General features: G+C 44.0%; 1 protein-coding gene and 1 pseudogene across 3 annotated transcripts; one reads left to right on the top strand and one right to left on the bottom strand.

Annotated features, from left to right (window-relative positions):
- Positions 1-2,089: 2,089 nt before the first annotated feature.
- Positions 2,090-7,414, bottom strand: LOC143339086 (RNA-binding protein with serine-rich domain 1-like). Of its 2 annotated transcripts, none has more exons than XM_076760100.1 (7): positions 7,362-7,414; positions 5,776-5,922; positions 5,372-5,545; positions 5,164-5,266; positions 4,460-4,613; positions 4,131-4,272; positions 2,090-3,820 (listed from the first exon to the last, which is right to left on the bottom strand). In XM_076760100.1, the coding sequence occupies exons 1-7, from the start codon at positions 7,376-7,378 to the stop codon at positions 3,721-3,723; spliced, it is 837 nt and encodes a 278-aa protein (XP_076616215.1). In that variant the 5' UTR covers positions 7,379-7,414; the 3' UTR covers positions 2,090-3,720. The 2 variants fall into 2 exon arrangements, with proteins under 2 accessions (XP_076616215.1, XP_076616216.1); XM_076760101.1 differs by lacking the exon at positions 7,362-7,414 and adding an exon at positions 6,586-6,634.
- On the top strand, positions 7,013-10,424 carry LOC143339084 (solute carrier family 2, facilitated glucose transporter member 11 pseudogene; annotated as a pseudogene). Its single transcript, XR_013079295.1, has one exon. The product of XR_013079295.1 is annotated as a solute carrier family 2, facilitated glucose transporter member 11 pseudogene (transcript).
- The last annotated feature ends 13,840 nt before the right edge of the window (positions 10,425-24,264 follow it).

The raw sequence follows: 24,264 nt of genomic DNA, 5'->3' as shown, positions 1-24,264 counted from the left end.
TGTGACGCTAAAGCCAGCAGCTGTTTGCTTAGCTTAGCTTAGCATAAAGGCTAAGAAACAGAGGGAAACAGCCTACACCTCAACTAACGTCCCATTATTGAGCTTTGGAGGGAAACCATTTTCTCATCCAGTCTGTTCACACTGGTGTAGAAAAATGATGTAAAAACAAGATTCATTTCGGAGTGTAGCATCGAGCGAAGTTCACACGCTAACGTTACACCAGAGAATGTGCTATCAGCTCGTAAATCGCAGACGCAGAACGCGTTTCCTTTTCCTTCTCATTTTGTGATCACCAGTCGTTCCGGATAACTGACCTTGAATAACCGATGGCACGGTGACAGAGTGTTTCGAAGAATCCTCGTTAGTTCAGTGTGTGGTAAAGATTTCCACAAAGACGTTGGTAATATCTTTTAATGCATGTCAAAACAGAGGAAATGAAACATTTAATCAGCTGAAACAGAAGGTGTTGCCGGACTTCTGCTTAGAGAGCCCTGATGTGTCATCTTCAGCTTGGTTGTTGATGGCCTTTCACAGGATTTTGCAAAATATTCCTCTCTGTCGAGAGAGAATTAATGAATTAAGACAGTTTTCATATTACAGAAATTCAAATGTCTTTCATTTAAGCTGCACTAGATTTGTCAAACACTTAATGACTAAATCCATAATGGGACACAATGCAGCAGAACTGGTTGGGTAAGTTACTATCTCACTATCAGATTTGCAAACAAGATTCCCTTCATGGGTTTCTGTCGGCTGTAAGTTCCTGTAAGAACATATTCTCTAGACTTACTTCCTGTAACTTGTGGAGTCTTTCTGGCAGCCAGCTGGCACTTGGATCCACACACAGTTCTTTACTCACAGTGACAAAACTATAGGGTTTAATAGACAGATAACAGACTGAAAAAAGAAAACTAATATATAATGATGTGCTATGAGCCATGACAACAGCATTAAGAGCATTGGAAGACATTTTGGGAAATCGCTTTCACGCTCAAATCAACACTCTATCAATGTTTTTTTTTTTTTTAAATATACTGTACATAAAAGACAGCTTGTGGTTGCAGGAGAAGTTGTGCAGTGTAGCATGTCGCTCCCATTAAAACCTCAACTTGGTTGTACCATTTAAAGAAATGAGATCCATAAGTTACACAGTGAGTATTAGAGGTTCACAGTGTGAACTTTGGCCACGCAGGGAGAAACACCCGAGCTTTTCTTCAAGCTAAGCTGTCTCCTGCACCTGATTAATGCACAGACATGAGAGCGGTATCAATCATATCATGGAACTTTGAGCAAAGAAAAAAAAAAGCTAAGCCTTAAAGGTTAATTGGATTCAGTGCCCAAATTATAGCTAAGTGATGTAATAAGTTACTGGATAATTCAGTTGTTGTTGCTGCTTTCTCCTTCACGTTATTTCTCCTTTGTCTGCTTCTGATGAACTTTGCGGGGGGCTGTCCACAGCGTGAACACGGACAGACAATGCAGCTGGTGTGTGAACACTATTCTTACATGTACGCGTGTATTTTACAGTTAGGAATTCTGCCTTCCATCTGTTCAAAGCAGGCGTTGACAGTTTCCCTGACGTGGGCCTGTGAGACCTCCATACAGCAGGGGGGAGCGACTGGTGACACGTTCGGGGGTTCAGGTGTAGCATGCTGAAGTTGCCCTGCAATGCAGAACATACAGAACTGCCGTGAGCAGCTGTTCTGAGTTCAGCCTGTTGGCACAGTGTTCTTTGAATTAAAAGACTAGTATTGAAAGCCTCACTCACCTTGAGCAGGGAGGAAAAGCAGCATGGTAACACACATGAAGGACAGTCCACAGCTCACGGAGAAATGCATCCTGGGCCGACTGACTGAGTCGCAGAGGAGGCTCCGACTTCCCACAGGACAAATCTCTGGTATAAATGCAGCCAGTATGAGGGGCCACACACCCCTCATGGCTCATTCTAGATAAAGAGCAACACCCTATGTGTTACCTTGTGACCGGCTTGCTCAACGTTCCTCCCAGACAGCAAAGTTTAAGTACGTTAAGTAAGTTTAAGCTTTCATTAATGCTCTAATGTATCTGAATTAACAGACAGACAAAAATGTGTTTTTAACAGTTCAAACCATGAACTTTATTGTCAAGTCATAACACACACACACATACACCAAGTCAAGCATGTTACATCAGTCCACCGCTGATGAGATCAAGTGAACAGGACTGTCGCTCCCAGAACTAAAACCACAAACATCTGATCAGAAGATCACAGTGTGACTCATAAAACAGCTGGAAAAACAGAACAGGAATTCCTGATGCACCAGCAACACACGCAATAACCCCCTGACCTCTCCCTTCAATGTAATAATCACTATGTCATTTTCAGACTTCTACTGAAGCGGACACACGCTGCTCACTGCTGTTTGACTTACTGTGACTCACTTGTATAGCTGCCTTTGTAACTGTGACGCTGGAGCATCAGTCACCAATGAAGAGCAGGGTTAGAGAAGACACGGCTTCAAAACACGTGGATTCAAACCGAAAATATGACGAGTAGCACCATTTAAAACCTGTAACTCAGTAATAATGATTGATTGCACTGGACCGTACTGAAACTGACGGACATATTGTACAGTAGGATTATTTTAAGATCGTCTTGCTGCGTCGGTGAGGAGAACACGGACACTAGAGTCAATCATACGATCCCACAGGATGATTTGCTCCATGCTAACATGACGGCAACGTGCGGTAAAGGGTGACTGTAACACTGTAAACGGGGTGCTCTCCATGTGTGCGACCCACAGTTCTCCCGCTCGTTTGGACGGGATGTAACTGAAATGGAATTTCTCCTTCGGGGGACTAATAAAGGCATTCTGATTCTGAACACGTTCAAGTCTTAACCATCAGGAGACTGAAACGCTCATCAAATTCAACTGTGAAACAAACAGAAATGCCATGAATGCTTCATGAAATCCTTCATTTGAGGTTTAAGGTTTGAGGTCTCTCTGAACTGCCTCAGCTTATTAGGCCCTTTTCTTCTACAACTGTATTAATGGCTGGATATTTATCACCACCAACCGTTTCTCTCCACACCCACGATGAATCGCTTGGCAGTAGCGAGCGGAAACGTGCATCAGCTCACATTTTCTTTGCTGACCGGACTTTTGTTTCAACTTTTGCACTAAATTTGGACTGAAACTTGGCTCCTGTCTGTCTGTGAGGTTTATTATGTACTGAGAGTGGACCAATGGCAGTGCCAAAGCAGGCCTAATGACTTCACAGCACAAGATAGAGGATCTTATTAAAGTGGTGGAAGGGATTTATATAAGACATTTCACTTGAAAAGTATATTTCCAGCCTTCCACGGTGCATCCTGAGTCACACACGTCATACAATTTTCCAAAACTCAACAGTATTTCTAGGATTTAAAAAAAAACTGCTTTACTGACCATTACAAAACTGCCATTGTTACATAATCATTACTTATCATTTATCTTGAGACCTGCTTTCCAGTCATTTTCCCAGTTAGTTTCTAATCATTTAATCTTGTGTTTGCCACTATGTTAGCATAAAACACTGGCTCCAGTTATTCAGTCAGGGATACAGCAATAGTTATGGTGTCCGTGTTCTCATCACTCAGGATGGTTAAACCACAGAAATGTGGATTTCTTTCGTGTCTGCTTGGTCACACCAATGATCAAAAGAACACAGCAGAGGGGAGGAGGAGGGGTTTCCTTATCACTAACGGGAGGAGTTGGAACTAGAGCGTGACCGGTGCCGGCGGCGGCCAGGCGATCGAGACCTGCGACGCACTGGAGAGCGTCGCCGCGGAGACCGAGACCTAGGAGGAAGAGAAAGGCAGAGTCACAAAACAGGCAGACAAAGAGTGACGGAAACAGACAGGATATAATCATAAGTGACTGATATAATCAGGATATAATCTGGAATTTCCCCTCGCGGGACAAATAAAGGAATATTGATCTTGATCGTAACAGGAGTAAAAGCTGAATGTCATAGCGACCAAGGGCAAAAATACAGACTGTATTACAGTATAGAGCAGCAGCACTTATGGGATAATCTGCAGTATTTGCTTCCTGAATAAAGCACTGCTGCACTATTTCCAGCACCGGTTCTCATCACATCCCGCTCACCTTCTCCTCATTCGAGGTGGAGTGCGTCGCCACATTGGTAGAGGTGGAGGCATCCTGCGGGGAGGGGACAGCCTGCGGGGGGGTAGGCGCACTGTGGGAGTCAGCACAGCTGTGACTGTGATCTCCTGGCCGTCGATCTGACCTGAAATGAAGAAAACAAAACAGGAAATCAAGAATACTGAAGGTTTGGCATCTCAACATGATTCAAAATGAGACATTAAAAGAAGTGCCACAAAGAAACACGCTCATCACTGAGCAGTCTGTCAGCCTCTGCCTGCACTGCATCATCCAATCACACAGAATATGGCTGTTCTGCAGTCTGTTCTCACCTCCGTCCATGTGTTTCAGGGCCTTCTCCGCCTCCTCGGGTGTCTCAAACTCCACGTAGGCATAGCCTTTGGACAGGTGAGGGTGGACGCGGTTCATGGGCATGTCGATCATCTTGATCTTGCCGTAAGTTGAGAAGATCTCCTGGATGTGATCCTTCCAATGCACAATGACAATGCTTTGAAATCTGCCAGTACATCTAGACACATGATGCACTAAGAATAATTTTATTACAACCAGATGAAGAATAGCATTATAATTCAAGTAACACAGCTGAATTATTAATCAGTCTTTTAAATCACTCGTGTGTATAAGCACTCCTTTCTTTTGCTGTTGAAATGATGCTCCTGTATAAACAAGGTAATGGTGCCTGCAAACACCAATTAATTCCCTGTTCCCTGCCCATACGCTCAGCTTCTGCACACTTACAGTTAATGTGGATTAGAGCTGCCTGCAAGCAGTGAAAGCTTCTTATTCAAACTACCTCCTCTCTTACTTACCTTTTCAGGTGCTGTTTTATTGTAAGTCTTTATTACCCAGTAATAAAATGCTGAGCAAGGTTTTGTGAAGAACATTTGAGAGCATAAAAGACAAACTGTTCGTAGGTTACTCTGACACCGTGTCATAATCTAGAAAAGCAGCAATATCTGCACTTCAAACTGAAGAGTGATAACTGAAGAGGTTAATAGTGTGGTCAAGCATTCACCTTGATAACGTTTCTGGTCAGCCGGCCCAAGTAGACCTTGGTGGGTTTGGGTGTGGGGCTCCTCCGGCGCCGGTCTCGGTCATCCTTCTTCACTGATTTTGACCTAAAGCCACATTTGAATTTCAGTTAATATTTCACTCATTAATGACCGCTGTGTGAGTGATTGAGACATTCCTCAGTTACATATTACAAAAAATAAGATCCATACTTTGATCGCGAGCGTCGTCTGTTGTTGTGGCGCTGGCGGCTGGGGCTCGGCGAGGAGGAGGAGGAGGAGGAGGAAGAGGAGCGAGAGCTGGATGAGTGGCTGGAGGCGGAGGAGCTGGAGCCGCTGGACGAACCAGAGCTGGAGCCCGAGCTGCTGCTGGAGCTGGAGCTGGACCTGAGTGAGAGCAGATTTGAAGGAGAAATGGCTGATCGGGGTTGTGGCATGAACTTAAAACTAGTTATCTTCCACTGCCCAACGGGATCGACAGAACATAAGTCAGAGCACCTTTTGCCTTATATTTCCTTTTCATCCAAAGAATAATTAATCAATATGAAATATGCAACAGCAAACAAGCAAAGTGGAACCTGGCAGCACAGTGCTGTTTCATGAGAGTATCCTCTGACCTGCTACTCCCACTGGAAGCACTGCGCCGTGTGCGGTTCTTCTCTCGGCCCCGGCCTTTATCAGCTCCTTCTTTCGTGGATCCTGACTTCTCCTTGCCTCTCTGTTTACTTTTGTCATCCTCCTTCCTCTTTGTTGGGGAAGGCGCCCTGTTGGGAGGAGAAGACAGGAAACAAAAGTTAGAATTTAAGGCATTGGACAATATAGCTGTAAAGGTGATCTACTGTATCGATTGTTTGCAAAGCAATAACATCAGTGGCTCTGGACTGCTGATTGGCAGGCACATTTTTGAAATGCTTTTAACTCTTCGGGTGTGCAGCCAAATTGCTTTGGCCACAAAGCACGTGAACATCTATGTAACTTGCTCTAATTTTGGCAGTGTGATTGTAAATTAAAATATAAGATTTTACTTCTCAGAATCTCACACGCGCTATGGTCCAAATAACGTTATCACGTTAAATCCAACAGGGAGGGATGAAGCGAAAACTAATCACTTTGCATTGACGACACTCAGTGTTACAATTTATTTTGACTATACAGATGTATTTTTTTTATGCTGAAAGACTGAAATCAATCCAGATGAATAAATAAGCGACATTTTAACGGTATCTGACATTCCACACACTTTCCCGTGTTAGCATTAGCTAATGAGCTAATATTGGTTTCCTATGTTGTTTATGTATACCCAAATGTGGGTATTTGAAACTTAAATATTGTATTTATCACGACTCCGGCGTTACAGTGTCGCAATGGGTCATACATAAATATTTTTCATATAAGAAATGCTTATTGAAACGCTGACATTTACTTACATCTTCCTACCTACTCCCGACAGTAATCGTCGCGGAAAGATGACATAACGCTTTAGCTTGACGCGAACCAATCAGAAGACTCAACGCACATTGAAAAAACACCAGACGAATTTCCCCTCAATCTGGACTGCCAGGGTACCTTTTCTTTTTTGGATATATCGACATTATCTCTGCTCAAAAGTTTACAACTACTTCTAATAATGATGATGATAGTTGAACACAAAAACACTGCTACGGTGCTACTGTTCGAACCTTTCCATTGGCCTTCCATGTGATGCAGTTTGCTAGGTTGTTCTGGCGGGTACAATGCGCAAAACGCTTGTGATTTGCCAGCGGTGTCACCTGAAAGCCCTAACTGAGGAAAACAAACCAACCATTTAACCGGCTTTCACAGTCGAATGTCACTTTCTTTTCAACCACACGGTAACAGTGGCGTTAGCGTGGTTATAGAAGACACCTTCCGCATTAAACATTGAACGAGAAAGTTATTTATTAAGCTAAAATTATCAAGTGCTAGCAGTTGTGTTTGTAAGGCATTTCGCGCTGTTGGCTACGGAGGTAAGGGCATACACATTTGCTTTTCCCGTAGGACAGCCAGAGCTGAGATGAACTCCACAGGCGACACAGAGCCCAATCAAACCAGCAAACCCTCAAGCAGGATCCTCGCTTTGACCGTTTGCTGTGCTGCCATTGGAGGCACCTTCCAGTATGGCTACAACATCTCAATTATCAACGCTCCTACCAGCTACATCCAGGTCTTCATCAATGACACCTACATGGAGCGCTGGGGCATAGGCCTGGAGAGACCTCAGGTGACCCTGGTGTGGACTTTTATTGTGTCCGCCTTCCCATTGGGTGGTCTGCTTGGAGCACTGTTAGCAGGGCCCTTGGCAGTCCGCTTTGGGAGGAAGAACTCACTCCTGATGAATAATTCCTTCCTGTTTGTCGGCGCTGTGCTTGTGTTAACCTGCAGGGTGGCCAGATCATTTGAGATGCTTATCCTGGCTCGGGCTCTGGTGGGGGTAAACTCTGGAGTCAGTATGAATGTCCAGCCGATGTACTTTGGGGAAAGTGCACCCAAACACCTCCGGGGTGCTGTGGCCTTCTCCTCTGCTGTTTTCACTGCATTTGGGATCTTCTTGGGCCAGGTGGTGGGACTCACTGCCCTGCTGGGCGCAGAGCCTCTTTGGCCCTACTTACTCGCCAGTAATGCTTTGCCAGGGTTGATTCAGCTGATTACCCTACCCTTTTTCCCTGAAAGCCCCAGGTACCTCCTCATTGACCGTGGAGACAGGGATGCATGTATCCGGGCGCTTGGGAGGCTTCGTGGTGGGGAGGCTCCTGTCTCAGAGATGGAGGAAATGCTCCAGGAGCAGCAGCAACAGCAGGAATCCACCGCCTTAAATTCTGGATCGACGGGTTCCGCCGCAACGCTCTGGTCCCTGATTAAAAGTCGTGACCTGCGAGCTCAGCTCAGAACGGTCATGGCTGCCAGTACTGCCATGATGCTCTGCGGCAATGACTCCATCTATTTTTACGCTTCCTACATCTTTCTGGAAGCGGGGATCTCTCCAGAGAAAGTCCAGTACGTCACCATTGGCACGGGGGCATCTGAGCTAACTGCTTCCATCCTGAGTAATCTGCTGATTGAACGCGTGGGCCGCAGGTCCCTTCTTGTAGGAGGGTATAGTCTTATGTCTTGCTGGACTGTAGTCTTCACTGTAGCTCTTACCCTCCAGAGCCACGGGGTGAGTGGGATGGCCTACCTCAGCATGGCATGTGTGTTCGCCTACATCCTTAGCTTTGGCTTGGGACCAGCGGGGGTGACCGGGATCTTACCCGCTGAGATCTTTGACCAGGCAGCTCGGCCGGCGGCGTACATGGTTGCCGGCTCGTGTATGTGGATGAGCCTTTTCTTGGTTGGGATGCTGTTCCCCTTCATCGTCAGCGGCCTGGGGAACTTCTGCTTCCTGCCATTCTTGGCCGTGTGCTTTGTGTCAGCTTTGTTTTTGGGGCTCACCTTACCAGAGACCAAGGGCAAGACGCTGGCTGAGATTACTGCAGACTTTGATAAAAAGAATGGGGTGAAAGAGAGGCCGGCCATGCAGCTGGATGGGCCCATTAATGAGCAATACCAGCTGGGTAAAGCCTGCTCCTTCACGACCCTGACGCAGGATCACGACCCTCACCCTAACCATAAGATTGGGGACTAAAATTCAGCATCCTCCAGTAGAAGAGAAATAAAACAGACAGTGCCTTTGTGACCTCTTTATGCACCTTCAATGGTAGATTACTCACATATATGAAGTCCAAAGTGTCGTATTTATGACAGATTATCTCTGTATCGTGGCTGTTTAATTCTGGTTTCATGAGCTAAGTCGTTCCTGGGGTGGAAAGTATTAGAATGTCTTCCTCCAGCAGAACTTAATTTATGAATGAAGCAGGAGAGCTTGTGTTTAAAAGAACACACAATGCTCGTTTATTATCTACAGTAAGCTAACATAGGAAAGGCACCATGACAGCTAATTGATGCCCTCTGAAATGAGGACATGATTATCTTTTCTGTGCAAGGCAGCTCTCCTGTAAAATAAATAAATAAAAGTGTAACTGAAACCTGAATATGAAATTACCTTTCCAAGACTAACAAATGTCCATTGACTCACTGAATTCACCTTTTATTTCTTCACTCCAATCAGCTGGTTTTACTCATTGTTATTCGATTTCTTCTCACAAACACGACTTTAATGCCAAAGATTTGATCAACAGTTTGAATTACTGTACTTTTGTTCATCTAAAATAAGACTTTATTGTACTGGCGTGCTTTATTGATCGCCTCGGGGAACGATTGACAGTCTGACCGAGTGGTTAACTCATAAAGAGCTGATAAAGACCCAGAGGTCTTGACTATGATAGAGGGTTTGCAGTGCAGTGGTTAATCATTTGAACTGCATGGATTCAAAGATTATCCACTCTAATTCAACATCTCTGCATTGGTTAGGTAACAGTGTTTGTTTATTATGCAATCTGATGATATTCTCTGTTTCATTGACATGTCTGTTCAGTCCAGTGATTCATGTTTGTGTATGTTCCTGCTCAGTCATCCATGTGGGAATACTGCCCCTGTAGACTCTGTTTAAGGACTTGACTGTATGTGTATTAGCTGGACTCCCACACAAGATATCATTCCTCATATCCTCCTGGTGCTGCTAACAGCATGATCCCTCTCAAACGTCTTCTGTGTGTACTCATGATTGTATTCTGTATTTATGGCTGCAGCTCTGCAAAATAGCCAGTAGATGTCACCGTTGTCTTTGGTCTCGGCTTGCTCTCCTCTCTGCGCTCAAACAAATCTGTATAATCTGCAGGGGGCTCACAGCCAGGCGAAGATGCCACTTTTAAAATTCAACAGCTGTCAGCACACAATCAGCGAGCCTTCTGTTGACCGTCTGTCACATCTGTATGTTCCCTTTGCAGAATGCAGCAGATATCTAGAAGAATTGTTTTAAATTCAGAAACCAGATTGGCCTGTCTTTCCCTGAAACCTCTGTGTTCTTGCTGCCTGACAGGGAAAAGCCCCCTGTTGTAGCAGGTTGAAGATTATTTGCACTCACTGAATGAATTATTGATATTGTGTGACACTGTCCTTCCAAAGCATGTTACGACAATCTTCAATGATGGTAATGATCCTGTAAATATCCCCCTGCATGGCGCTCAGGTTTTTTTTTTTTATACCTAATGAATATGTATTCTGCACTTGGCAATTATTTATTCAGTGATATTTATTGAAAGAGAAATCCCACTGTATGCTGCAGCAATAAAAAGCAAAAGTGCTGACCTACGCCATCGTCTTCCTCGTGATTGAGTTCGTTTGACTGATTCCGCCTGTCGGATCTAAATGCTTTCTTAATTACATTTAATCACATTACTCCCTTTGCTCCTCAGCATTTTAATCCAGCTGCTCCGACCCACTTCTGTTAAAACTGTTAGCGTAATGCTGTTTATTTATGGAAACAAGTGCAGCCAAATTAGGGTTATTTGAGAACATCTCACTCTGAAGTAGAGGCTAAGGTTCAAACATGCTGTTTCACTGGACTCTAGTACATCATTTCAGCACGATGTTCTGGCTGTTTGAACTGTAACCAGAAGGCTAATGATTTTGGGGATTTTGTGTGTTTAGCAGAACCTACGGTTATAATGAAAGCTCTCTGAAGAAGATTTCACAATAACTCGTTGCACTACCTGAGGCCAGAGACAGCATCTTCATTTCTCTGAGTGTCAGAGAACTCCATGGTTGCCCATTAGACATGAAGCCAGGACACTGTTAGCTTAGCCTAGCACAAAGGCTAGAAACGGGGCTCTCTAAAAGGTAAAATCTGCCTTCCAGTGTGTTTAAAGTTATGCAGACGTAAAATAAAGGCCTGCAAACTTGACAGTGGGTTGTAAAAAGCACAAAACAAGCCTGACCTCCATCCAACTGCTGATATCTTCTTCCTGCCAGCTGTCGCACCAATAATCTGTACCTCTGTGTTCCATTTCTTAGTCTACTACACCATTTGTTCATTTGCTATAATCCCAATTAAGATTACCGGCTCATTTTGATACAGCTAATTAAATTACTAATCAATTTATTTGAGGCCCCATATGACTAAGCCACAAGCTCACCCTGACTTTTACACAAATTTCAATGCTCAAATCTACAAATAGTCCCGGATTTTAACCTTAACTCCTGTTCTTCCATGTCTTCTACAGGACACTGTGGATTAGTGTAAAGACATTGGTCACTTGCTGCAGTAGAGAGGAATAAGGTGCACTATCGATATTGGTCTACTGGTCGGGCTGAGCCATAACATTTGATCTGTGTCTGTGTTATTTTGCTACATGTCAAAGGCTGAGATCTGAAAGCTGGAGGCAAGGGAGTGCATCGAGGTGGAGACAGTTCAGTCCACCAAGAGACTGACGCAGCTGGAGACTGTCATCGACTGTGACGCCAAACTGCACACTTTCGTGGAGAGGAAGCTCCAGGAAATGAAGGCTCCATGAAGAGAAGTACAGTATTCCACTAGGATTTGCACATCATCACTGCACATTAGAGAGTATCATCTTAATCAAGGTTCAAACAGACTGGATCCCCATCTTTACCCAAAGCAGATATAATGTCATGTTTTTTAAGGCTGACTTGTTAATAAGATGTGAACTTTATTTCATTGTGACAGAGAAACAGCAGCAATGTCAGATGGGGGTGAAGAAGCTGGAGATGTACCTGCAGGGACACAGTACATTAGTGCAGGTCACCTGAGCTGCACATCAACGAGCTGCACAACAGACGAGACAGAAGCAAGTTCACATCCTGTCAACATGCTTGCAGTCATACTTTAACCTGTTGTAAGAATTAAACAATCGCTTGATAGAAATGTTTTAAATTAATCTAAATTAATCTAATTTAAATTAACCCTCTACTTTCTGAGGTCTTGCAACTACAACCTGGTTTCCAAAAAAGAAGTGTTCCTGAGACGATGTAGCAACATCCTTTATACAATCACGTGTTTCACAAAGTGGTGAAACTTGCTCCATCCTTGCTTGTGAAAAACTGAACCTAAGGTTGGTAAAAGTACTTGTTGCCATGAATGGGCCCTTTCAGAGAGTTGGATCATTAAACATATTACTGGAATATTATTACTGATGCCTGAACACATAAGAGCAGCGTTGCAGCCATCAAATCCTGCTAACTAAACAGGCCTATTCTGGTGTGTTCTTCTGTTCCAACTGGCTACATGTGTCAGGCCCAAGTCTCCCTGACAGTGTAATATATTATAATTTGCTGTAGAGAAACAAAGACTATAAGAGTATGTTAATGCAAAACATGTTTTGCTTGTTTAAAAAAGAGAATTGCCCAATTTTCCCTTTCAGTTTCTTTTTTTTTTTACTCAGCTGTTAAAGGTGGGAAAATAGACAAACATTAAATATTCTGTTTTTGTACAGAATTTGCTGTTACATCTAACATTTTTTTCACTGAGCGTGCATAAGTGCAACTTATCACCTTAAAATAAAAAAACAGAAGAAAACCTGCATTTTCTCTTACTCTTTTCCTGATTTTACAGGATAAAAACATTTCATGAAAAATGTCAAGATTGTTACAGCTGACTATATTCACATTAATGTTCTTTCATTGAGAATGACACACTAATAACGGGTGTGGAGGTGGTGTGATGGGCATGGCACCTCGTTCACCACCATCATCTGATGCCATTTCTGCTCTTTGCAAGACACTGCAATGCTTCCTCTAAAATAAAGTCAGAGTCTTTCAAGGCTCTGGGGACTAGTAAATCAGGACATAGGAGAATGTAAAGTCGCACATCAGCTAGCTCCTGTAGCTAACTGATACAACTATGAAATAGCAAGGTGACCAGTAAAACTACAGCAGACGACTACCCCTGGCTAATTAAAAAAATAACTTACTTTAAGATGCTTCTTCAGGTTGGAGGAGGAGTCTTTGGACGCTGAAAGGAAGCTGGTTGCCGGCAAGCAGAGGTTGCACTGCACAGTTATATTTCGTTCTCCCTTCTCTTTCTTTAATGCAAACTGCTGTTTGAATTTCTAAGATAGAAATGCATTCCTGCCCTGGCTCTGCTGTGCCGGCTCCGGCTCCAGCTCTACCTCTAGCTGCTGCTGCTGCTCTTCCAACTCCATTGTGACTGATCACGCAAATAACTAATTTTCATTCGTTTTCATGTTGGGGCTTCTGGGAAATGTATCGAGTTCCCTTAGTTTATTTAGAGAGTGAATAAACTTGTGAAACAGAGAAGTATCACTATGTAAACCATTGATTTCAACAATGTAACTGTATTCTGAATACCATCTATTTAAATTAACGTAACGGAATACAGTTACGCATAATTTGTATTCTGAATATGTAACCCCGGTACATGTATTCCATTACTCCCCAACACAGCATAAGATGTATTTTAATGTTACAGCTGGTGGAGGTGGAGCACATTTTAACTACTTCATATACTGTCGGATAGTTTAATTTACAGAACAGTTTTGTATCTTATAAAGCGATAATGTATTTGTAAATTCTTGATTTCTAAAGTAACGAGTAACTCCAGCTACACACCACAACTGTGTGTGTGCACAAAGCCAGAAATGTGTATTAGCGTTCTTTTAAAGCATTTCAAAACTGCACCCTCTGGTGGCAAAAGCAAGAATCACATGTGTTCTTTGCCGGCTCACTCCTGACCTCTGACTTTCTGACATGTTTCTCCAATAACGACAGACATACCTGCTTATTCTGTATGCTGACTTTCTTCTGGAGCAACATAAGGAACCACCCTTTTCCCCACTGTTTATGGGTCACTAACCTGACGCGCCAGATGGTTTATGACAAAGCACCAGCTAAGAAGTCATTTGCCCAACAAGCAGCTTTCACAAGACCACATTCTGACAGAGACAGTGTCCTGCAGGCCAGTTTTGTGATGAGCGAGCTGATAGCGAAGAAGCTGAAACCTCATTCAGAAGGAGAATTTGTGAAGGCTGTGGAGCTGCATGCACCAGACGAAGTTAAACTGTTCCAATGTGTCAGTTTGTCTGGAATTCACAGAGGAGAAGAGAAACCTGATGTGGAAACTCAGTGATCGCAAGTGTGTGATTTGGCCTTCATGACGGACAATTACCAAGTACCTCACCATGTAAGCTGAGAAACTAAGAGGTAAAGACTTGAAACTTAAATATATGAGGACTGAACTGACTGTTAAATGTGTAGGTGCTGATCCAGTGGAGACCAGCCTCAATGCATTTCAAGTCTTGACCCTGAGGGGAACACTCTGCACTCCTCACATCATGTCAATTATGTCTTGTCTTGGTGAAGTTGGAAAGCGCAGACCAGAGCAGACTAGAAGTATTGCCTTCTGGAGTGGAGACATGTTGGGAATTTTGGTGGACAAGTGTTCAAATGCATCTGTCCTCCGGTGTGGGGAGACACAGTGCATCAAGCAGTGCTGATTGCAGGCCTAAAGCAATCAGCACAGCCTGAGATATGTTAAACAACCCCTAACACATCTGGAGTGCAATCAAAATATTTTCAACAAAAAAAGCTATGATGATGCTCTATAAGCCATTAAAGGAGTTAGTTAGTCTTCACACTAGGCTAAGCTAAGCTAAGCTAACCACCTCCTGCCCCCAAGCTCCATACTCCATACATGAGAGGTGTATCCATCCATCGAGGTTCCAGGTCTAATCAGCAAACCCCAATAAGAGCCTTAAATCAGAGTGTCCTGGCATCAGGTGTGAGAGGAAATGAGAGCAGAACAGCACATAAACGCCCACATCCCAACAAAATCCTCCACCCTGCATTTACAGCGAGATCAGTGAGGTCTGAAACTGGATAATGTGAGGTTTTGGATCACCTCTCTGTTAGTATTTTCATGCCTTTATGTCCTTGTTCCCGGCCAAAAGTGGGGTAAATTCATCACATTGGGCATAACTAGTGATGTGCTATGATTTCTTTTAAACTGTTTACTCTGTGCAGCTCAAGAGCAAAACAAACTCACAACAAATTCTATCAAGGATCAACCTGAAGAAAAGATTCTGACATTGTCACTTTTGTTATCATGCTGAGGCACTTGCATTATTGTCATGCATGTTTTTTTTTTTTTTTACTGCTTTTATTGTTCTGTGATGGCTTGTGAACTGTATTTGTGGGTCAAAATGCATAAAACTTTAATCTATAATCTTATTTAGTTTCTTTGGAGTGTTACCTTTGCACACATCATGGTGGTCTTCAAGAATAAGGAACAGCATTACTTGGATGTGTCATTCAGCATATAGTAATATATACAAAGTTAGACTTGCAGAAGTAGATGCAAGAATTAAAAATATTTATATTACTAAAAATCTCAGATTTGTTGATGTTCATATGTATTACTGTTAAGGTCTAAGGAAATGGCTGAAGTGCAGAACACAGACAATGGAAGCTTAAAGCAAAGCACGAGTGTGAATAAAGTGGCCGAGACTTGTTACCAGGCTCATCAGCACAACAATCCGACAAAGACTGTGGTTGATGAGTGTAGACTGGCTGCAGCTGTGGTGGCTGATTGGCCTTGGGATCAGGTGTAGATGAGCCGAGATTGCAGGAAACGCCCAGTCCAGACACACACACACACACACACACACACACACACACACACACACACACACACACACACACACATAAGGAGAGACTGACATGACACAGAGTGATGGGGAAACACAAGGAAAGGGAGGAGGAAGGACGCTTCCTAACAATGACAAGGAATCCTACGTTATCAAGTGAGGCTGTTAACCTGTCTTTGAGTCAGTTGTTTTATTTTTGTATTGAAATCCTCATTTGACCGTTTGACTGGATTTCCTGATTTTGAATGACAAACAGCACTCAAACATGCATGCAGAGAGAGAGAAACCTGAAGGCAAATGACTTTTTCTGTGCATTTGAACAGAACATCCACATGAAAACTGCAAAAAATACAAGGGATTACATTATAACCAGTGTTTGCAATGAAAAAATAGAAGAAGAAAAAAAAACCCGTTGTAAGCTTTTACAAGAAATGAACAAACAATTCAGTCTGATAACATTCTTAAAATGGTGTCATGAAATATATTTTAAAAATGACTGCAAGATGTTTTCGAATTAGCCTTTGCAATTAACAATTTGCAGTCAAAGCAGAATTAACAATCTTTCAGTTTAGTTTTACTTTTTAATACTGCCTGTGTCAGTATTCAGACACAGGCATAAAGGAATACAGGCGTGCTCTAAAATGACTCACTTTACTTTTAATTCTTTGTTTAAACAATATCAAAAAACAAACAAAATCAAACAATATTTAAAACAAATGTTACGCCAAAGGTGTAATTTATATTAAAATATTATTATTGTACATTTTTTTTTTTTTACAACAGTTTTCTTATTTGCTTGAGACAGTTAGTGTTCTAAATGACATTTTCACACATTAGAGCTCCAAAAATCCCAGAATTTATACTGATTCATTGTATTACTGTATAACCTAAAAGAAAAAATTCATTTATTAATTAATGCAATGAGGCAGAACATTTCCATTCAATTTTAATGACATACATCTTCTCACACCAGTGTTTTGATATGTTTGATGAGTAAGACCTTGGAATCTTTGACAACATACTTTTGGATGTATTTGTGCCCATTTGTGCAGATCACAGCAAACATGCTTTCAGAGTGAACACCAACCTGCCAGTCAGAGTCACTGCTTTCATGTCACAGCGAGTGGGGCAATATGGAAACAGGCCAGACTGTTAGCAAGGGGAAGAGAGAGAGATGTCTGCGGGTTGGTGGAAGGTTTCTAGGCACTTGAGAAGATGGACTCCTCTGCTAGAAATTGTCCTCTCTGGGGTCTGTGGTGGATGACTCCCTGCACTGACTCACTTCAGCCCTTTAGGAGGAGCTTTTTTTTTTTTTTTTTTTTTTTTTTTTTTTTTTTTAGATCTATTTTAAACCATTTTGAAACAGCATTTTCAATTTTCAGAAACAAATGGAGGAAAATTGCCCTTGGTGACTCCATCCATAAAGACAGAGCATACAGCGTTGGACAGGGGAGTATCTGATCTGTGGCCTGCACTTCTCTAAGTTTGTGTGCCACATTTTCTCTGTGTTGTGGTAATTGCACTGGGTTGTCTGAAACTCTTTTTAAAGCAGCTACTTTAATCAAGCTGAGAAGGTGTCCATAAATATTGACTGGATCTAGACTAACCAATATTCTTGGTGCAGTGACAAAAGACAAGTCAAGGTGTTGTGCTGTGGAGCGAACGTGATGGCAGCAACTAACAAAAAGACAAAAATGGCATGCAAAACAGAGCCAGTCTGAACCGTTGTCCTGTCTGGCAGGAGGATGATATGTTAGCATACTAAATAACAGAGCTGTGCCTGTTAGCTGCTAGCAAGTAAACCTGCATTCAGGTATTTGTTTTAGCATCCAATGAACCCAACCCACTCAATGCATTGCACGGATATAAACGAAACCTTATTAATCTAGTCGATGAAAATAAACAGATCCCACAAGCTTTGAAGCAGTCTAATTATATCTACTACATACCTTGCTGTAGCAGGGTGAAATGTTCAGCCCCGCCCCTAACGCATGAGTGTGCTGCCATGCTCTCATTGCCACTTTGGCCAATCGCCATACAGGGGCACTCTATATGAGGGGACCGGGTTCATCCGGACTCCCTCTTGCTCCTTGGCGTTGAGACCGTTCACTTCCTGGTCGCCTCGTTTCCGCTCCCCCCCGCTGCCACCTGCACAGGTAACGTAGCATTAGCTGCCGGTACTGGTGTAGAAAGTTTGCTGTTTTATCTCACTAGTTGGCTCTCTTCATAGCACGGGGTACTTCCATACTTACGCGCCAGTCGCGCCAGTCTCCCAAACTGCCTGGCTGTCCTCCTGCTGCTGGAGTGTGCGAGCTTTCCACGTCCGCTCAGGTGGTTAAACAACATCCGATCGGTAAGCTAGCCTGATAGCAGTTTGTTGACGTTAGTTCGTGGCCCCCCAGTGAGATTCTTAACTTTATTTTTTTGCAGGTGCTGCGGAACCGAAGCAGCGCCGGAGACCGGCACGACTTTGCCTGTTACGGTTTGCTTGCTACCGCTTTGCCTGTTACGGTTTGCTTGCTACCGCTTTGCCTGCTACTGCTTTGCCTGTTACGGTTTGCTTGCTACCGCTTTGCCTGCTACTGCTTTGCCTGCTATTGCTTGCCTGCCACTGTTTTACGTACTGTTGTCTGATTCGACGCTCTTTCGCCTGATGCCATCCTGCTTCATATAGCGTTGCTTCACGCTACTGGGGTTGGCTACGCTAACGGTGTGCTGCGCTTGGTGTGGCCCGCTTCGCCCCGTGCAACGCTGCAACTACAGCGCCGAATTGCAGAGCCTGTACTATTTTTAGCTCGTGTGTGCGTGTGTGCGCGTGTGTGTGTGTGTGTGTGTGTGTGTGGGAGGATAGTGGGGTTGCCCTTGATTTTGCTTTATGTACTTTTGGAGTTAAATTGTTTTTGTTCAAGTTATGTTGTGTTCATTTATTTTCTTTTGTTTATATTATTTTATTCCTGATTTTTGTGGGATTTAAGTTCTTGCCGTTAAGTTGATACGCTGCCTTTGGATTTGGTTTGTTAATCAAATTGTTTTTGTTACTTTGATTTGGGGAATTGCGTTTTATTCTTTTTGTGAGTGTAACCCCATTAATTTTACTTCCCTTTTTCTCCTTACAGTTGCTGAGAGCCGATGGTGGTGGTTCTGGTGTCCTGGGTGGTGGGTTCCCTTCTTTTTTTGTGTGTGTGCTGTGCGTCCCCTGGATTGGGCTCCTCCAACTAAAGTGTTTGCATGTGTGTGTGGCTGCCACGTGTGACCGGGGTGACCTGAATCCTCCTATCGGATCCCTCACACTCTTGTGGACCCGTCTCCCTGCCGGTAAGCCTCAGCACTGGAAGGTCCCCCCGTCCTTATCCCTTGTGTGCCGGTGGCATCTATTGTTTCTTTTGTGTGCACTTCATAATAAAGGATTGGTTGTTTATCTTTTTTTTAAGCACGTCTTCTGCCTCATCGTTACGAACCTTAGTGCCTTTAACTTGGGGTTTGTTGTTGTATTTCCTTGGGTGAAACTCCCAAGGTGGCGTTGTCCGGCTTGCCCTGGTTAGTGATATTCACTAACCAACCCACTATTAATTGCCCTCATCTGTCCTCGTGTCGCCACAATCTAAGCTAAACAAGGAAATTAGCTGAAATCAGGACTGTATTTCAGGGAAAATAATTGAGAAAATGATTGACAGTGAAAATAATGGGTCGGCAAAATCGAAGGCATGTCATCCCTGTGATCTGTTGATGTTGTACTGTAACTATGCTTTGTTTTATTTAAATAGCCTGATTTCATTTCGTTTTACCTTTATCTGATGAGTATCTGTATGCAGATGTTACGTTGTCCTTTGGTGCCACCTTGTGGTTTTTTCGGTTATACGTCTGTGGGGCGCTGCATCAGATTAATTGCTTCAGTCGGGAGATCGCTAGTGCAGTTCACTCCTCGTTCATGGCGATGTTGGGACACTATATGTCTGTGAGTACATTCCGACATGCTTGCGTGATGTTTAAGAGTAGCAGAATGATATGTATATGTTTGTGTTTTCTAGGGATTCGGTTCCTTTACACAGTTATCACAGTTGCTAAGGAGTTAGCTTGTTAAGCAGTATGTGTATGTGGAGTGTGTACGCCGCTAACTACTAAAGTGTTGCTAATCGAACAAGTGTGGCGTATCTACGTTTTCTCGAGTGTGTTTATGGTGTGTACATTATGTTTAATTAATATGTGAATCATATGTGAATACTTTAAAGAGCTGAACAGTGATTAGATTTTATTTTGTATGTTTATTACAGTTTTACAAAGAATGTTGAGAGTGGATTCAATTACGCTGTTCAAGGATGGAAATATAAGTAAAGACCTTAAACTTCCACGCCTCAGTTTTTCATTGGACCACCTCAAGTGTTAACTATCTGTCTAGTTTGACAGCAACGTATCAGACGAGGACAGGATAGATGTAATGACATCAAAAGCATATCATTCCTTTGACATCAAATGCATGACAAGGAATGACAATGCCTGTGATATGGCAACATCAGTGCCAGCTAGCCTTTGTCATGCCTTTGATAGCGTGAAATCGAAGGATACCTGGCCTTAATTACAAAGGCTGACTGACTTTGATGTGACCACATAAAAGGTATTGTCGTGCTTTGTCACGCTATTGATGTCACAACATCAAAGGATAGCTTGCTTTAATGTCGCCATCAAGGGCTAGCTAGCAACATCAATGACTAGCTGGCTTGATGTCGGGACATCAAAGGCTGATGTCATCCCTTTGTTATCCCTTTGATGTCGCAACATCAAAAGACAGCTGACTTTGATGCCGTCACTTCAATCGCATGTCTTCCTTTTTATGTCGCTACATCCAAGGATAGCTGGCTTTGATGTAGGTACAAAAGATATCGCCACATCAAAGGCATGTCATCGCTTTGATGTCGTCACGTCAAAGGCTTTGGACACCACTGAGCAGCTACCTCGGTCAAGGACCGACACCACAATTTCAGTTGTCCACCAGTAGAGAGATAGGTGTTGAGATTTTGGTGGCCGCCTTCAAGTTAGTGGGAGCTCTGGCTGTCATAGCCACAACTTCCACACTCCCCTAGAGGATGCTGGAGCCCTTTTGATGGAGAGGATGGAGGGGTGCCAGAGTCTCTGCTGACGGCTGGCAGTTGCCAGTGAGTGCCGCTAAGCTCCAGAGCTCACGGGTGGTGATTTGTTCCCTCGAGCAGGCACAGAAAAGCCAACTAGCCTTTGATGTTGGGACATTAAAGGATAGCTGGCTCTAATGTCACCATCAACGGCTAGCTGGCAACATCAATGGCTAGCTGGATTTGATGTCGCCACATCAAAGGCTTGTTATGCCACTGATGTGGAGACATCAAAGGCTGCAAAACTTCTTATAAACCATTACAATCTCTGAGTAAGTCCTTGCATAAATCAGAGAAACCTTGTACAAACAAACATTTTGAAAGAACATGGGCTCTCGCCTCCTATAGGGGAGTGTGGAAGTTGGTGTCATGACAGATGGAGCTCCCACTGACTTGAAGGTGGCCACCAAAGCTCAAACCCACTGAAAACACTGTTAAACCAGCAAAACTTCTCGGTGGCCACCAAAACTCAATGCCTATCTCTCTGCTGGTGGACAACTGAAATTGCGGCATTGGTCCTTGACCAAGGTGGTTGCTCAGTGGCATCCAAAGCCTTTGATGTGGTGACATTAAAGCCAGCTATCCTTTGATGTTGTGACGTGGCGACATCACAGGGATGACAAGCTTCTGACGTGGCGACATCACAGGGATGACAAGCCTCTGACGCGGCGCCATCACAGGCATGACAAGCCTCTGACGCGGCGACATCACAGGCATGACAAGGCCATTGACCTGCTGACGTCACACGCATGACAAGGCCGTTGACGTGCTGACGTCACAGGCATGACAAGCCCGTTGACGTGCCAACATCAAAGCCAGCTAGCCTTTGATGTTCCCAGCTAGCAGAGATGAAATGCCTTTGATGTAGCAACATCAAAGCCAGCTAGCCACACATTTCCACACATTGTCCAAACAAATATTTAGAAAAAATAATAGAAAAGCAGTTCAAACACCTGATGTCACAACAGGACACTGCATAAAGTCCACCAACCACAACACACCTCCAGAGGACACACAAGACACTCAGGATGACGTCTATCTCTCTGCCAGCGAATGGCTGAAATTGCGGCATCGCTCTTTGACTGAGGTGGCTGTTCAGTGGCGTCCAGTGGTGATCTGTGCCTGCTCGAGGGCACAAATCACCAGCTGTGAGCTCTGGAGCTTAGTGGCACTCACTGGCAACTGCCAGCCGTCAGCAGAGACTCTGGCACCCCTCCATCCTCGCCATCAACAGGGCTCCAGCCTCCTCTGGGGGAGTGTGGACGTTGTGGTCATGACAGCCAGGGCTCCCACTAACTTGAAGGTGGCCACCAAAACTCAACGCCTATCTCTCTACTGGTGGACAACTGAAATTGCAGCGTTGGTCCTTGACCGAGGTGGCTGCTCAGTGGCGTCCAAAGCCAGCTAGCCTTTGATGTTTGATGTTGATTAAAGGATAGCTGGCTGTAATGTCGCCATCAACGGCTAGCTGGCAACATCAATGGCTAGCTGGCTTTGATGTCGCCACATCAAAGGCTTGTTATGTATGGGGTGTTAACAAACAAAGTTAACAAATATTGTGTTAAATGTGCTAAGAAGTGACTTTCAAAAATTCACACCACTTTTTACAACATGATTTGAAGCTAAATGTGACAAAATGTTGCTGTTATTTTCAGCATGACCAACTTTACAAACGGCACCCCATAGTTATACCACTGATGTGGAGACATCAAAGGCTGATGTCATCCCGTTGTCATGCCATTGGGTATTGATGTCACCACATCAAAGGCATGTCATCCATTTGATGTCGCTGACATTGGCTTTGGCGAGCCATTGCTGCTCCCTGTGGCTCTTATTTTCATTCATTCATGTACAGAGATTAAAATGTTTATGTTGGTAATGTTTCGTAGTTGGTTGTCAGCACAGATGACAGGGGACAACGTTTGTTTGTGGGGCGGTGAAGCATCTTTTTATTCTCTCATCTCTGTATGTCTGTAGTGAATCTTGTCCTCACCTTGTTCAGGTAGGAGGTGCTTAGCGTCACCAACGTGCCGCAGCAAAGTTAGCGGTAGGAGAGTCTGTTTTATCAGACTCACTTCAGGGGTGGCTGAAACTGAACCGGAAACTCCGCCAGAAGGCAGGACGGCAGAGTGGAAACAGAGTGAATGGCAGTGGGCACTCCAGCCCAGAATTTTTTGTTGACACCAGACAGTATGAGGGTTGTGGCATTGCAACCACGGATGGCCAAGAACCAGAGGACAGTGAGGAGCCTGAATTATTAAATAGGATATCTCCTTATGACGGTTACCCAAAATCTGCATCCTGACAGGAGTGCTGCAGTGCGTTACCTCAGAGAGAATCTTGCCATTGAGCACGTACGCCTTCATAGGCCTCTCCAGGGTCTCCAATCTGCATCCAGCCTGCCTCGCTGTCTGTTCGTCCAGCAGATTATCCTCCACTCCAGAAACTATCAGGGCGAGTACAGAAAAAACCTCTCCTCTCACAGTTAATGAGGCTTTAACTTGGAATTTACGTGGTTTGGCAGAACGGGGATTAGATGAGATAGGGCTCGTCAGCGCCCCCATGCCTACTGATGAGCCTTCTCTTTTGGTCACAGTGGACACTTGGGCAAGAAGTGACCTATCTGGCCACAGTAGATACACTCACCTGCCCGGATCCTGTGGAGGCGTTCAGCGGATAACAAACGAGCTCTCCCCAGCTGCATGGGCTCGTCCTCTGCAGGCCAGTTGGCAGGTGGTAGAGGCGGTTCAACTCAAACGGATAACTCGGAGGGTGAGGAATGGTGGTAGTGGAGCGAGGACTGGTGTGAGGCGTGGGCAGATCTTTCCAACTGTCTCTTACAGAGGTGGTTGTCAATCTTGATTTTGAGGTTGATCAAGATCTGCAGGTCAGTCGGTTTGTCTCGGGAGACCAGTTGGTACCAGTCAGGTGAGACGTGCTACATGAGCTCAGTGACTTGAGCCACCATGTGCTGGCCAGTCTCGCACAAAGCTTGGAGAAGCTGCTCATGTTTGCCGAGGAGCAACCCCTGACTGGTAAAGGCTCTTTTCACCGGGTCTGCTGAGTCAATACTGGCCGGATTATTCTGTTAGGCTGAGCCTTAATTTATAAGTAGCTGGACTCAATATACAGACCGGAGTCAAGAGTAAAAAAGGAAACAAGTTTATTAAAGAAACAAACAACAAAAAGCGCACTCATAAGGAGTGGAAACAAACTAACAAAAGGCATACTCAAAACTGAAGGCGCACTCAAAGGAGTGGAACAAACAAAATCTCCACGTGGGAGGCTGAGGCTGACCAAGGCTGGACGTGGCTGGTAGGCACTGGATAAGTAATTTCAATGACTTTTTGGAAAACTAAGCTACTATGTGCTTTATGAATACAGCAAAATTGATGGCTGACTGTCTAAA

This window comes from Chaetodon auriga, chromosome 20 (genome assembly GCF_051107435.1).
Source record: "Chaetodon auriga isolate fChaAug3 chromosome 20, fChaAug3.hap1, whole genome shotgun sequence".
In the NCBI taxonomy this organism is placed as follows: Eukaryota; Metazoa; Chordata; class Actinopteri; order Chaetodontiformes; family Chaetodontidae; genus Chaetodon; species Chaetodon auriga.
The sequence above is the reverse complement of the archived record's forward strand: the minus strand, read 5'-3'. Positions and strand labels throughout refer to the sequence as shown.